We start from the raw sequence: 16,903 nt of genomic DNA, 5'->3' as shown, positions 1-16,903 counted from the left end.
CTTCTGTGTACTTTTGCCACGTTTTAAAACTATTTCATCATTTAAAGATAGATTCAAGACAAGATTCTGCCGATTTAGGAGTATTTTAGATAAAAAGTTAATTAGGTTCGCTACAACAGAGCCTTCTAGAGAGGTCTACTGCTTTAAGATGGCGGCTGTTTACTTACGCCGGAAAGTCTGTCTTTTAGCATCTCTGTTCAATAATACATGTTTAACACCGACGCCGTCTGTCATTTTGCATCTAGTTCTACATATATGATATCTACTGTCGCCGTATGTTTGTAGCAACTAGCAACCGGGCGTTGTTTGTAGCGGCTTTCGGCCGCAGTCAGGTATGATTGGTTTTTTTTATCTAGCGGCATGAGTTGAACATAATATTTACTCTCGGTCCGTTCCTCATTGCGTCCCAAAGACCGCGCTGACTGTGTTTTACTTCCACTTTACCTGGTATAATTCAAAAATCAGAATTTGGATATTTGTGAATCGTTCTTGAATCTTCCACGGCCAAATCGCGAATAATCTAAGAATCGGAAATTTCGCACGCCTCTACTACCTACCACTTGTCTTACTTTATTTCTATTTTCCAATGTTAATATCTAGTTGACTAGTCTCTTCATCACTAGTCACCCGGTGTCCCCTTTTCCCCTCCCCTCTGGGGAGAAGCTATTTTCAGGCATGAAAATGGGTCAGGGGTTAAAAAGGTGAGTAGGGTGTGGAGGAAATATGTTCCGGCGTTCTGCCTAAATGTCCTCCGTCGGCAAAACGTCCTACATGAGGCGAATTTGAAAATTTAAATTTTTCACATAAGGCTTATTATTTGGTTAGCGCGGGTTTAATTAGTTGAAGGAGTTGATTTCAACCACCATGACTCGCGCTAGCTTAGCCACTCCGGAGCCCTGAAACTAACAAATAACATGCAAACTGCACAGAATTTCTTCAAATCAACTCCAACGACTAATTAAAACCCCGGCTAACTCAAAGATTAAGCCTAATGTAAAAAATTCTGAACTTCCCCTTTAAATTGAGAGCAATAAAACAAACAACAAAAATGAATGAAATGAACAAGAATCCCTCAAAGTATTTCATAATGGGTCCAAATTATTTTTCGAACAGATCATGTGACTATAGCACCTTAGAGACAGCCGTTTGCTTTGCTTAGCCAAAACTACAGCTGAGGAGGCAAGATGGATATTTAGAATTTCTTTAAACGTAAGCTTTCAAAACCTTCAACAACAACTGATCTTGAAAAGAGGATTGAGCACGAGCAGTATCAAAAAGTCATGGCTGTCTTGTTACTTGTTGTGCAGTAATTCCAAGTGGTGCTTGAATTGGATGCTTTTAGCGGTCGACAGTCTTTTTGAGCCAGCGCAAAGATAGCGCAGCGCACGGAGATAATTTTGTCATCTTTACTGTACAAAAATGTAAAGTAATGACTGTGTTTCCAGTGTGCAAATGCAGCCATTTGTGGTATATCTCCTGCCTATTTCATTGTATCCTGGCGAGGTAGCAAGGCTATGTTGTTTTGGCCGCAAACTCCCAGTGCTCACGGCTCACGCATCATGGTAATACACGTGACGCGTTTTTTTCCATCCCCGATTAGAAAATGTGACATGTGATGTCACTCCCATGACTACAGTATTCTTATTTCTACATACATTATGGGGCAATAGCAAAATAGTAACGCACAGGCATCAGGGAAAGTAACTTTAATTAGATTACTGATTTAGAAAAATGAACACATTAGATTGCTCTTTACTGAAAGTAATCAGATTACAGTTACGCATTACTCCCATAACGTGTTACTGACAACACTGCTTATATATTACCGTTAAATACACAAGCTTGACGCTAACTTAACGGGAGCTATTTTTTCACCAGAGATTTTGCTAGCTGTCATACCGCAAAATATGAAAACGATTGAAACCATTACTCACCAAATAGGGAATGGGACGTACTACGTCACTGTTTGGCTAGGCCGCCATGCTGGTAATATCCTTACTTCCGGTCCGGCAGACTCAACGGGGATTGTAACGTGTGGTAGTGCTAAGCTAATTCCTTCGGTGTATTAGAGAGAAAATATGGGTGTGTATTGTTGTGTTACCGGGTGCAACAGCGTCTCCCACCCACGACAAAAAAAGGGCAAGGAAAACTGGACTCACTTTTCACCGTTTTCCTGCATGGTGGACCAAATATCAGATCACGAAGGCACGACGGATGGCTTGGGTCGCAGCGGTTCGTCGGAAAAACATTTCTTTTTATTATTATTTCTGCTGGAATGAGAGCGTGTTCCCGTCATTTCTGCTCTTGTAAGTTGAACGATTTATCCGTTTTGGTTTCAATACGTTTTTTTAATTTTTTTTTACCATTGTGTAAATCTGCCTCGGTAGCAATGCTAACCTACTACTACTCCTCACCTACCTACCTGTTGTGTTCCGAGGAAAACCTGCATATGAAATGCTGACAACACATCCTGATCGGTCACCATATCTCTTCTTGGGTTATTCTGAGGTCAAGCGCACCAAATCGGAGCGTGATAAGAGGTTGGAAAGGCGAAAAGTGCACTCTGAAACTTCTGTTTGCTGTGCTCTTACAAACATGAGCCCAAGTGTTGTTGTGAAAAGTCAATAAAATATGAATACCAAAACATGACTTGAACAACTTCTTGACAAACTGTAACTGCTTGTTGTTTACTTCAGGTCTTCATAATAAACAGGTGTAATAATTACAAAGTCAGGTGACTTAATTTTGTTATTCTATTTGGAATATGCATTGACAATGTGTGGACAGTGTTGTAGACAAGAACTGGGACTGATAAGTTGCAATAGATTTATTTCAAGTAATGCAACTTCTCCAATACAATATTTGAGCTGACAGTTTAAAATCTTAAATTAGTGCAAACAAGGCCCACCCTCTGACGGGGTCAGCAAATATTATAAAATTATAAGTAATATATACAAGTTTAACATAAACGTGTCTTTGTCAAAGCAGTTTAAAAACTATTTACTGGCCTTGGGTAAATTGCCAGACAGAATAAATATGTGGTTTAAAGTTCTTGCATTTCCATTTTAAGTATTGCAAGTTCTCCAACACAATATTTGAACTGACAGTTTAAAATCCTTTTAGTGCAAAATGGCTCACACTCTGACAGGGGGTAGCAAATATTATAATACATAATATAATACATTATTAAAAGCTATATACTATATAAATACAAGATCACAACAAAACCTGTATTTTTCAAAGCAGTTAAAAAAACATTCAGTGGCCTTAGGTAGATAAAGGTGTATAAATATGTACATTACAGTTCTTGCATTTCTATTTTAGGTATTGCAACTTTTCCAACACTATTTGAATTGACAGTCTAAAGTCTACATTAGTGCAAACAAGAATAATTATAAATAATAATAGAATTTATCAATTCAACATTACAATGAAACGTGTCTTTGTCAAAGTGGTTAAAAAAAAACAAAAAAAACACTTCACTGGCCTTAGTTAAATAGCCAGGCAGAATAAATATGTGCATTAAAGTTCTTGCATTTTCACAAGTTAAAAGCCCGCAGTTTATCAGCAAGAAGGGCAGACCCAGATGCCGTCTGCTGCAGGGGCTTGTTTGATTCCGACACAAGACAAATGGAACCACTCAATTGAACAAATTTTCTTTGTCAAATAATCCAAGAAGGGAGATGGTGACCAATCGGGATGTCTTGTCAGCAGGTTTACCTAGGAACACAACAGGTAGGTGAGTCGTAGTAGGTAAGCATTGCTACCGAGGCAGATTTACACAACGGTAAAAAAAATAATAATAAAAAAACGGATTGAAACCAAAACAGTGGATAAATCGTTCAACTTACAAGAGTACAGATGACGGGAACACACTCTCATTCCAGCAGAAATATGATCAAAAGAAATGCTTTTCCGACGAACCGCTGCAACCCAGCCATCCGTCGTGCCTTCGTGATCTGATATTTGGTCCTCCATGCAGGAAAACGGTGAAAAGTGAGTCCAGTTTTCCTCGCCCTTTTTTTTGTCGCAGGAGACACTGTTGCACCCGGTAACACAACAATAAACACCCATATTTTCTTTCTAATACACCGAAGAAATTAGCTTAGCACTACCACACGTTACAATCCCCGTTGAGTCTGCCGGACCGGAAGTAAGGATATTACCAGCATGGCGGCCTAGCCAAACAGTGACGTAGTACGTCCCATTCCCTATTCAATATGCTGGCAAACGCATTCATCTAAAAAAATTGGGAGTGAGACCTCTCCTCGTCCAGCGAATGTGAATTTGAGCTTAGGAGAAGATCATCTGTCGCAATTAGCGATCTTTGACGCTCTCTTTTTTTCCCCCCTGCATTCAAACTTGTTTTTTCTCTCTCAGCGGCTGTGATTAACCTCAATGAAGTTGCTCTCCTAGCTAAGCCTTGCCTATCATTCGTCTTTGTAAGTTTTTAGTAACTTTGTGTATTGAATTTGAAAGGAAAACGTGTGTTTTGTTTTTGGCGAACTTTTTCATGAAGCTAACCTGTTGAAGCTACTCACACGTTGAATATACGATTGTACAACGTTTTAAATATATTCATTTGGTATATTTCAGTTACCACGATTTGAGAGCTCAATAAATTGAAGAAAAGTACGCCTTGTGTTTGGAGTGTTTGTTTTTTGGGTTTGCTGGAATAGCGTGACTGACACACGCAGCATCAAACAGGGGAAGGGGTAAGCGCTGCCGCGCCAAGCCACTTCTGGCTGCATTTTTGACACATGAAAAATAACGAATACGTACTAATGTATGACGGAAAATTTTAGTGATTTTGTAACCGCGACTTTTTCATAGCTTGGTAATCCGTGAAGGTAACCGGCACATGCCTACACCTGACACCCCCCCCAACCCCCCTTAAATAATTTCTCCTCGGATCTACATGATTCACGTAGGTCATCATTTTTTACTTCAAAACGGCGAATTTCGCCGAAAGGTGAGAGATTTTCATGCCTGTATTTTTCAGCTGCAGCCTCCTGACTATCCGGACCCTTGGCTGGATGGACGTCCTCGTTGCCACCCCCGTCTCATCTGGCTAGATGGACCTCTTCTTGTTCCTTTACTCTACTGCATCTTTACAGACTGTAACCCCGTCTGCTAATTCCCATTAGCAGTCCTGGTGCATCTTGTCTATCCGTCCTGGGAGTGGATCTCGCCTGACTGTGGTACTCCCCAAGGTTTCTCATTTTCTCCCAAAGTGCTTGGAGTTTTTGGAGTTTTTCCTTGCCGACATGGAGGGTCCAAGGATGGGGGATGCCCAGGACTTGAACTTTATTTATTCATCTATGTTTACTTCAATTGCTGTTTCTGACTGTGTATCATTTTGCCTCTGCAAAGCCCTTTGAGACAACCTTGTTGTGATTTAGGGCTATACAAATAAAATAGAATTGAATTGAATTGGAAAAATGAAGTTAATGAGCAAGTATTTAAAGGCCTGACCGTTTTTTCAGTTCAAAGGCAAGGCTCCATTTGTCGCATTAAAAAACACTTGAACTCCTGGCGACAACTATAGATGAACATTCAACATAATCATGTGAGATCTTTGCAACACCTTATTAAAACTGTCAAGAGACCAAGATCGCTTAACTAATCTTACTGAAATTAGTGACTGACCTTCATGTTCTTTCTCAGAGGTTCCAGAGCTCCTCATCTTTTTGGGAGTTTTCATGAAAAGTGGAAAAATGGTTCTCAATCCAAGGATGTCCACAAACTTATGACAGTTATCACCTCCCTCTGGTCCGATCATCCCATGATCCAGAACTTTGAGAGAGCTGGTCCGAGACATTTTCTTTTCTCTGTAAAAAGTACAAAACAAGGTGTTATCAACTTCAATATTTTCATCAAATCTAATAGGTTGTTGACTTTTAAGTAAGAAAATAAATTTATTGAAACAGCATTAAACGTCCTAGAATTATTCAAACAAAAAAAAAATGTAATGGTATAATCATAATAGGGGCAAAATATGACTGTTCAGTTTCTCTTTTCAGTGTACACCTCCTCATAGTAAATGCAGTCATTTGTCTTCCTGCATTGCCACACATGACAGATGACAGTATTTATCTTAGAGTAGGGGGACATATTTCAGGCAGTTGACTATGGTTCTCCAGACAGAAACATTAGGTGTGATGGACGGTTGTAGAGGCCAGGGGTGGAGCAATATACAGCACATTTTCCCAAGGGGAAGTAGCCTATTCACTAGCTAGACACTTGACATAAAACCTCCGGGTGTCAACAACAATATACTTATGACCCTGATATTGACTGTGTATGTACTGTATTCAACACAGAACAGTATAGAAAGCTGGGGTGAAAGGATCTCTTAACCCTCCCTTTTGAGATTTTTATGCCAACCTATTTTACAAGCTTCCTTTAACAGTCCAGGTATTAAAATATTAACGGTCCTGATTTCGAGAGGAATACAATCCAAGATGGTTGGAACTGAGTAACAAGTGAGGAATGATTATGTCATAGGAATCACAGTGTAATACTTTAGCCAACAGTTTAAGCAGTTTTGAACATTTGCATAGGCATTTTTGCATTTTCTTAAGGAGAGCTCAACAAAATTCCACAGTAAATCCATCGGTCCTTTGAATTTACACATCCAAAATGAGATACAGTGGTACCTCGACATCCGATCGCTTCAACACACGATCTTTTCAACAACCGACATGAAATTTCTCTCGCCATTTCTTTCTACATCCGACAACATGCTCGAAATACGACGATCTCTGACAGCGGCGCAGTTTTTTCCCACCACAAGACGGACTCACGGAATATTCTTTTGTGAGAGCGATCAACATGGGTTCCAATAATGTTAGTGCAGGTGGTGAAAAAAAGGAAAAAGGTGATGCTTAACATTGAAATGAAGTTGGAAATAGTAGCGTCGTGTGCGCATCTGTGAACTGGCTCGAAAATATGGTCGTAGAATGTCTACTTTCGACGGTCCTCCTCCGACCTCCGTTCGCCGGTCGTTATAAGTTAAGGTGACAATTATTATTGTGGTAACATCACCAAAGAAATCGCCATCTTCGCCTGTCCCCCAAAGCTGAACATGTAAAGTGAAAGTGAAAATAGTCCGCCCTCTCTCACGTCAACCATGTGGTGCGTTCAGGTACAGCAAAAAATTTTCGCCACTGTAGAACACGATTTTTTAGAGGTATTATTATTATTATTATTAGTGCTGCAACGATTAATCGATTAACTCGAGTATTTGATAGAAAAAAAAACATTCGAATTAAATTTTGCTGCCTCGAGTATTCGTTTAATTAAAGTGGCGTTGTAATGGTTTGTTTTGGAAGTGTTTGCATTTAGTTTTATTGATTTAGGTGGATACACTGCCCTCTAGTCTGCCTCATTTCACATGGATGAATCCAGCTACTCCCTGTTAAGACCAACATTAGGTAGGTTTTTGTTTTAGCTAATGTTTTTTTAATGCATTTGTAATTTAGTTTAAAGGTTTATTTAGCCGTTTTTTGTGTGTTTGAACTATTTGTTAAGAGCATTGTAAAAAAAAAAGTTGGCATTTTATAGCATTTAAGTTAACTGACTTTTGCTATGTAAGTTAGCCAACTGTTGTTTTGTTGTACATATATCCTCATTTATTTATTTATTTTTTTAATACCGTTTGATGCTCAGGTCAGGTATTTTATTTTTTTATGTTCTTATCCCATAACTCGATTATTGCAACTGACTAGTTCATCGATTAATCGACTACTAAAATAATCGATAGCTGCAGGCCTAATTATAATTATTATTATTATATTATTATTCTGATTTTTATTAATAATTTATTTGTTTGTTTTGCTATGTGTAATTACCATTTGTAGTAGTACCAGCAGTATTTATTAAGGATTTAGTGTAGGTTTTTGGGCTGTGGAACAAATTAATGGAATTCTAATGTATTCCTATGGGAAAATCCTGCTCGACATACGACCATTTTGACTTACAAACAAGGTCCTGGAACGAATGAACTTTGTATGTAGAGGTACCACTGTATTCAGTTTTCAGATGAGTCCTCATTTGTATGCTGATACCAAGGCTAGGTTCATACCACAGGTCTTAATGCACAATTCCGATTTTATAGTGTTTTTCCGACTCGAGTGAGGCATTAACTTGTCGATCTGAACGGGACAGGTTGCGTAAAAGTGGACCATTTCAAATCCGATCTAAGTCACTTTCGTATATGGTTAAAATCCGATTTGGGCCACATTTTTCCAGAATGTGGCCACGATCCGAACTGTCAAATCTCCCAAATCGGAATTCATGCGGCAATTACGTCAGCAAAGAGCAAGAGGCACGGAAGACGGCAGCGATGGAGCGGTACATTAGCGTTAGCGCCTAGCTTGAACTCTTTTAGGGAAGAGGCGGGCTTGACAACAGTCATTCAAAAATAAATTGGGGGAGGGGGTAAGCCTGACAATGTTTTTTTTTCTTTCCGTACGCCAAATGAGCAGTACTGTATTTCAATATTGCTTACATGGCCAAGAGTTGGGGCAAACTGACCCTATGTGTGTGCATCATGCATGTGTGCTATCAATCCATGTAAACTGAATATGAGACTAAACAGGGATTATTTAGGTCTCTTATCTGTGTCCTCTTCTTGGAAATCAAAATATGATAGCCCTAGAATGACATAAAACCAGCATGTGTAGCAATTTGTTTTGATGCTTCTGCGCATGCGGGTCAGTTTTCTCTGCGCATGTCAGACTGCGAGTTAGTGCGCATGCGTACGACATTTACGGACTCAATGGAAAAAGGCAGTCTGCTGGATATGAAGAAAAATCGCATTTGTACATTAAGACCTGCGGTATGAACCTCGCCTAAGTCAGGGGTTTTCAACCCAGTCCTCAAGGCACACTGTGGGTCCTGGTTTTTGTTCCAGCCGATCCAGCAGAGACAGTTGAACCAATGAGGCTTCTGCTAAAACAAGCCACACCTGACTGCAATCAACTGATTGCACTTGTAAAACACCAGATTGGGGAAAAAGTGTTGTCATCTTGTTTGGTAAGAATGAAATCCTGCACCCACAGTGTGCCTTAGTGGAATAGGTTGGGAACCCCTGGCCTAAGTAAACCAAACATTCAGAGTGTGAAGACCTCAGGTCTGGATTTGTTTTGACAACTTTTATGGTGTTTGTCATTGATTAAACCTTGCAGCTTGATGCAGTTGCAACTTGTGATGGTAAGTGTAGGTTGTTTACATGCTGGAATTAGTCAAACATTCAGTCTCACCGAAGCATGAGATTCATTAGTTGAAGACCTTCTCCCTTGAGGAAACGGTCCCGATTAGCTGGCAACATTAGGCATGAACACAGTGCATCGAAAAGATTCTCCATCATCTCTTGCTCCTCAGCTGTGGACGGGTTGTGACGTTTAAACACCTAAAAGGCAATTTACAAGTACAGATCACAAACAACTGTGAGAAAGATCCGTGCATTGACCTGCATTAATCAAAGGTGCGTTTAACACAATAAGTCTTTCCACTAATCTTGCTAATGCTTTTTCTTCCACATCGCACAGGCTACAGTAATAGAGAACAATTGTCATCTTTATTCTCTTTAGCCAAAGATTGTATTGTTGTATCGATGTTATGATTAAAATAGAAAAGCAATCATCTCAGAAAGTCATACAGAGAGTTGCTGCAGTAACACATCAATGCCATCCAGCTCCCCCAAGAGTTCTCTTGTGCCTGTGGAAGATAGAATGAAAAACTTGGTGAGAGACTTGGTGAGAGAAGGAAACTAAAATAAAGCATTTTCAGTTTTTAAATGATGGGCGTTCATTGCCAATGACAACCCCCCACCCTTTTTCCATCTTAAATGTTTAAATGTAGAACTAGGGAAGGTTGAGATTAGTAATGGTAAATGGTAACGAAACATGACATGACCAAATTGTGGGTATGACCGATTAATCGGCCTGACAATTGCGGCATTTTAGCCAATTGAGGCACTTTTATAATTTTCATTTTGCCGGGATTGGCAGGCGGCAGCGTAGGGTCGGTCGCCAACGGGTTTACACTCACGTGGGATTCACACGATTACTGGTTTCTAGATAACAGACCTGATTTGTGTACACTCTTCCCCTTTCAATCACTTAGCTTATAGACTCCCCCACCCCGTCCCCTTCTTTCCCTGGTCAACAGGCCCCCCACATGGTGTCAACCAGAAATACATCTAGCTGACAAATAGCACCAACATGTTAGTAGTTAGACATTCAATGTATTTCTTCTTATTGTTTATGTTTCTTTTCTTCCTTCTCTTGTGAATCTTTTCTTCTGTTCCCCCATAACCCCTTCCTGTTCGCTGTTTTGTCATAATAAACGAGGTATGTGAATGATCACAATGGGAGTATGTCATACTCTCAATGTGAAACATTAAAACTGTTCAGACCAACCGGGCACTCAGACTTCCATTCTCCGTGTCAAACAGCTGAACAGGAGAGGTTAAAAAAAAAAATAATAATAATAATAATAATAATTTTCATGTTCAAGGTTCTACTCATGCCGATTTACTTTTACCATATATTACAACAATACATTACATTTTTAGAATAACCTGCGTCATTTTAAAAAACACAATTAAAATTACATTAATAATTAAGCCAGTACACGATTTATCCAGCACAATTTGGATTTTTTTTTTTAAAAGTGTTTTTCCGAATAAGATGCACAAACTTGCATTCGTAATATTTAAGTTAAAAGTTGGTATTCCTAAATGTATCTTGAAGCACTGTTGTATTTTAATTCGGTATTGCTTGAGAAGGAATTGAAAAATCACATTCTGAATAAAGATTTTGTGGGGTACAATGAATAGTTGTTATTTATGTACTTTTTTTTTGCTTTTTCTATAACTATAAAGCACTGTTATTGGTTTCATGTCATTTTAACGAAAAACTATGCCACAATCTATAGAGGACAAACAAGAAGTGATTTTACTCATTATATATTTTCAAGATTAAATCAACCAACTCATCTGTTATCGGAATATTAATCCAAATATCAGAAACAACCTAAAACATCATATGAGTCAGGCCCTATCGTGTACTATTAATGAAACCTTTTCACTGGTCTGGTACCTTGGACTTTACAAGTTAGCGGGGGTAATAAAATGGAAAACACAGCAGACACAGAGAGAGAAAATTAATGAAGAAATTTAATGAGACTGAGATTAATAGAAGAGTAGTGAAGCAAATAAAATCAAGAAGTGATGGGAAATATGATAAAAAGTGAAAACATGAATAATTTTTAAAAGGGCATCTATAGTGAGACTTTGTAATTAAAAAGAGATGAGCTCTGAAACATAATTTGTAAGCTACACACAGTATGATTCACGACGGCACACTTACTGTCATTGTTTTGCAACAAGATGGCCAGAATTTCACTGCAGTACAGCTTGTTGGCATCAAAAGGCATCTTTGCCTAACAGGAAATAGTAAGAAAAATTCAATTAGCTTTCTCCTAATACAGCTCTTGATTTCAGTGCAACATTAATATTGCTTCAAAACGTTGCTTCAAATCTATTCAGCACCTGCAAGTCTTTGTCTATCAACACAAGACTTTAGGTTAGAATGTGTGAGAGAAAAAAAGGGTTGTAACAGGAAGAGCATCTGTTGAAAAAAATTAAATTTAAAAAAAAAAAAAAAAAAAAAATGTTGAATAAATGAAGATTAACTGCTTCTTAGTTTTTAACAGTGTTGTAACCAACACCCTTACATTAATTACATTACATAATAAAACTACTTTTTGCTGTAACTTCTTAAATAACTTCTTATATTTTCTCATCCTAGAGAAACGGCCCTATAGTCATTGTACGAGCATTACCAAAGTTATTTATGTCATGTGATCCAAGTAAAAAGTCTCCTCCTGCGGCGCCGTGGCACGTGAATCTATCTGTCATTTTACAGACGTCTTTTCTGCTCTCTGTGAGAGAGAGCACTATCTGTTCTGCTCTCTGTTGACAGTTTGTGCTCTCATACAAGCCTCAGAGTCCACATGGCTCTTCTCACTCTAATCTGAACACAGCACGTTCCAGAAGTTATTTATTTATATAACCCTTGTACCAGTCCGTGGCGCATTTGCTACTGGGCCACAGAGCAATATTAAATCATTTGTTAACGACCGTAATCTAGCCTGTGCCTCCTGACTACGCATGTGCCGGTATGATATTCTGACAGTATGATAACCGTAAGCCAAAATATCACAGTTTTACGGTTGCAATTACAGCTCTAAAATGTGTTACTTTGACAACCTGGGTGTCAAAAAAAATAAATAAATAAAATAAAAAAATACATTGAACAGGATTTTTATTTTTCAAAACATATTAGCAAATTGGAACATAAGTACCGTATTTTTCGGACTATAAGTCGCGTTTTTTTCATATTTTGGCTGGGGGTGCGACTTATACTCAGGAGCGACTTATGTGTGAAATTATTAACATATGATATCATTTCACATGTTATTTTGGTGTTTTGGAGTGACACTGATAGCTTGGTAAACTTGTTAGCATGTTCTTAATGCTATAGTTATCTGAATAACTCTTAATAGCTATGGCCACGTTCGCATTCTGCCTTTGACAATGTGTGTTCAATTGTATTATTGACTTTTTTTTATATTGAAATGCATGCTTTTAGTTTGTGGCGCTTTCACGCCCATGTGGGGGCGCACTCGAACTTGTTTACATGAAGAAGAGCTCTCACACGCCAGAAGAAGACGGACAGCTATGTAGCGCTGAGTGAGTGGGCGAGTTAGCGAGAGAGAAACACGGCTGCGAACCTACGTTCATTGTTTATGCTTTTAAAATATCTCTATTTAGACTATCTATTACAGCGGTACAGTGGGGAGAGCAAGTATTTGATACACTGCCCATGGGTTTTCCCAGAAAGAGAGAGACACACGCCACGGCCATCTCTACAGAGGCAACACCTGTGTGTATCATCTTTTCTGTTGTTGTTGTTGTGTTTTCCACCCGCGATCGGACACTTAGAGCCAGTTGTGTGGTTGTTTGAACGACGTGCTAATGCTAGCGAACACATGCTATCCGTTTATGTCATTGCTGTAATATCACCTAATTATCATTTACAGTATTTACATTGATGCGAACCTGTTTTGTATCGAGGACCAATTTGATTCAGCAAATTATACGGACGTTCAGCATCGTCATTTGGGAGGTAGCCAGGACCGAGCCGTAGCGTCCTGGTGAGGACAGTATACCCTAATTTTCGGACTATAGGCCGCTACTTTTTTCCCTCATTTTGAATCCTGCGGCTTATAGTCCAGTGCGGCTTATTTGTTGATTTATTTGGGTTAATAGGTAACACTTTATTTGACAGCGTCATCATAAGACTGTCATAAGAACATCATAATTATGACATGACACTATCATGGGCATTACTGAATGCTTATGACAGATGTCAATATGTGTCATGTGGCATATTATTTCACTAACTCCATTTATGTGCAGCTCAGATCTTTTACGGCCATTCAAAAGTGAGATAATTTGCTGGATGACACTAACCGACCTCTATTATAAGCATTCATTAATGCTTATGACCTTGTCATGTAATAATTATGACAGTCATATGACAGTATTATGGCACCACTATCCAAGAAAATGTTACCAAATACCATAAGTAGCAATTAATGAAACAACTGGAACAGTAACTGAAGAAATAATCAGCACAGAACATGAATTTTGATTGCTATTTACATCTGTAGCACCGCAATGCATGCTAGGAGGAACGTTGGAAGACAACAGTGTTGAAAGCAGGTGGCAGCAGAGGTTGACTGTCTCCCCCAAGGGAGCAGTGATGGCCAAATGAAGGTTTTAGAAACAATAAGGCTTTGCACCCAATTGGTTCAAAGCTTAATGGTGGTTCATTTGGTCTCGTGACAATCTTATGATGCCATTGTCAAATGAAGTGTTACCAGTTAATATCTTTTGGTGTAAATATCCCATAATACAATGAGGACAACTGCAGCTTATAGTCCAGTGCGGCTTATCTATGAACAAATGCCGTTTTCATGTCAAATTTGGTGGGTTGCGGCTTATAGTCAGGTGCGCCTTATAGTCCAGAAATTAGGGTATTCGCATTTCGTTGTTCATGCACTGTACACTGTACATTTATTCAGCGTGTTGTTCTCTATTGTATTTTTATATCAAATTGCCTTTCAAGATGAAATATCTGTTCTATGTGTTGGATTTTATCAAGTAAATTTCCCCCAAAAATGCGACTTATACCTCGGTGCGACTTATATATGTTTTCTCTTCGTTGGGCATTTTATGGCTGGTGCGACTTATACTCAAGTGCGACTTCTAGTCCGGAAAATACGGTATAATGTTAAATTGTAAAAAAAAAAATAATAATAATAAAGAATATTCTAAATAAAATTAAAATAAATGCATTCCTTTTGGTGGGCTTATACCAGACATGTCCAAAGTCCGGCCCGGGGGCCAAATGCGGCCCGTGGACACATTTCATTCGGCCCCCAACATCTGTCATAAAATCAATAACGTCTGGCCCACGACAATCAACAACAACAACAAAAAAAACGTTGACTGCAACGGCCGACGCTTCAAGGATAGATGGAAAATGGACTGTTTCTTCACTAAAATACGCAACAACTGTCTGCCTCATTTGCGAAAAGACAGTTGCTGTTTTTAAAGAGTTCAATGTGAGGCGATATTACCAAACAAGACACGCTGAAATGTACGACAAGATTACAGGGAAGATCCGTAGAAATTGAAGCAACTTGAAGCTAGTTTAATTTCACGGCAGCAGTATTTCACAAGAGCCCGAGAGTTGAAAGAGAACATCACAAAGGTTAGTTGCGAGATTGTTAAAATTGTTACTTAAAAAAATAATAAAGCAAATGTGACACACAGAATGGATTGCTAAAATTTGCTTAATTATTTTGTTCGACATAAAGGACATCAGCCAAGGTCGGCCCCCCAAATTTTTACCACACCAAATCTGGCCCCCTTTGCAAAAAGTTTGGACACCCCTGGCTTAAACCCACAGCCAGAGCATTATTACCCTCAGAAAAAAAAATTAATTGAATTATTTTCCATTAAAAGCACATGTGTATTACCCGTATTGTGTTTACATTATACACACACACTCTTTCTCAATACAGACAGTTGCCAGAGAGAAAATACCACGTGTTTTACCACTGCTAGACACACTAAACACGCTGGAGTTAACTCCATGACAGTGTTTACCAACCTTTACTTTTATATAAATGCGAAACCATATTGGAAGCAATGTTCCCTCTAATTTTTCATGTGTCTGAGCAGACACATAAGCTCCCTGAGCAAACTGCAGACCACAGTGAGCAACATCAGATGTCTACAGGGTGGCCACACACTAGTATCACACCTGTTCAAAACCTCGGATCATAGCAATTTACATGGCTTATTCAAACAATGCAATTACAGAAGCAATTTCCATTATTTTACTTTAAATATAATTGATTTGGCCCACTTAAAAGACCAAAACAGACCAAAATCTTGTTGTTCATGAGATGTGTACGATGTTATATGTGAGAGTCCTGCTTTAAACATAGGAAGAGTCCTGCTTTGGCCTGGTTAAGGTCCAGTTGCGGCATGGGTAAGTTAATCAATAAAACATAATGAACAACCTTGACGTTTTCATACCACGGTATACCTTGCGACCAGTAATCAGCACATATCTACTCCTGACACATCAATATGCTTGTCTATTCTTTTAACTCATCTGAGTAGAGATTTGTGCACGTCCCTATCTCGTGGTTAGTCGCCATTACTGGGGTATTTGCACACCTATAGCAGCCCAGCGTCAGTCAATGTAAACAGTAACGTTAGTTGCTATTGCCGGTTTGCTGCGGGCGGCGACGTCTTTGGACTGCTTTTTTACATGGAAAATGCCACCTGCAGAGCCAGAAGAGGAGCCTACAACCAAGTCTATTCGGCATAATATGTGGCTAAAAGCTAGCAAAAGAGGCAACAAAAACAAATGCACTGAGAGCATCATAGCTTGAGGCGAACCGTATTGCAAAAGCCAAGAAACCTTTCACGACTGGAGAAAAACTCATTATGTCTGCGACCAAGGATATTTGCGTCAAGTTTTAGGAGAGGCCGCTGTTAAAAAAGGTTGATTCAGCATTTGGCGAGTTACATTTTCCCAGCATTTAATGTTTGCTTTTAACCCAATCGTTTTATTTTATATTAACTGTAGTTTTCTGCTACACATTGCCTGTCCGTGAAAAAAAGGCCCATATCACACCAGTCCGTGGTGCAAAAAAAGTTGGGGAGAACTGATTCATCGGATAACATTAGGGAAAAATGTCAGTGTACGCCAATCAGAGACAGTCTGACAGAGTAGAGCAGGTCTTGTTGATTACCGTATTTTTCGGACTAGAAGTCGCACCTGAGTATAAGTCGCACCAGCCATAAAATGCCCAACTAAGAGGAAAAAAACATATATAAGTCGCTCCGGAGCAGAGGTTGCACTAGACATTTTCGTTGTCTGTCATTTTGACTGACAGGGTCATAAAAATCCGGTCATAGTCTATTTTTACCCGTCACTTACATTTTTAAAATGATAATGATGACATATTCAAAAGTATTTAGTTTTCATTCATTTTTAATTAATATTGTAACGCTTGCTTGGCGGCGAAAAATTAGACACGGAAGTCGTGGCATTTTTCTCCCTTTTTACTCTGCTTACCGCCAACAACTCCGCCCCCAAAGAAAAAGAGGCAACGATATAGACCCCAATCACCAACGTCACACAATGATCTTAATTGTGGTTGTCAGCCCAAAATCTTCTAAATATATATTAAATGCATCTTACCAGATATAAAATGACTACTACATAGTCTGTGGTGATCGTTT

At 38.9% G+C, this 16,903-nt stretch overlaps 1 protein-coding gene across 1 annotated transcript in view; it reads right to left on the bottom strand.

Moving 5' to 3' along the window:
• Window positions 1-16,903, bottom strand: part of ctnnbl1 (catenin, beta like 1) — a 116,358-nt gene that overhangs the window by 62,547 nt on the left and 36,908 nt on the right. Inside the window, exons 8-11 of the mRNA XM_057827759.1 lie at window positions 11,379-11,451; window positions 9,665-9,723; window positions 9,267-9,415; window positions 5,650-5,831 (exon numbers count right to left, since the gene is read on the bottom strand). Of these exons, the coding sequence (XP_057683742.1) occupies window positions 5,650-5,831; window positions 9,267-9,415; window positions 9,665-9,723; window positions 11,379-11,451 (463 nt within the window). The remainder of the gene's footprint in view (window positions 1-5,649; window positions 5,832-9,266; window positions 9,416-9,664; window positions 9,724-11,378; window positions 11,452-16,903) is intronic.

The sequence above is a fragment of the Corythoichthys intestinalis genome, chromosome 2, assembly GCF_030265065.1.
Source record: "Corythoichthys intestinalis isolate RoL2023-P3 chromosome 2, ASM3026506v1, whole genome shotgun sequence".
NCBI classification, from domain to species: Eukaryota; Metazoa; Chordata; class Actinopteri; order Syngnathiformes; family Syngnathidae; genus Corythoichthys; species Corythoichthys intestinalis.
This window is presented reverse-complemented; position numbering and strand designations above follow the sequence as displayed.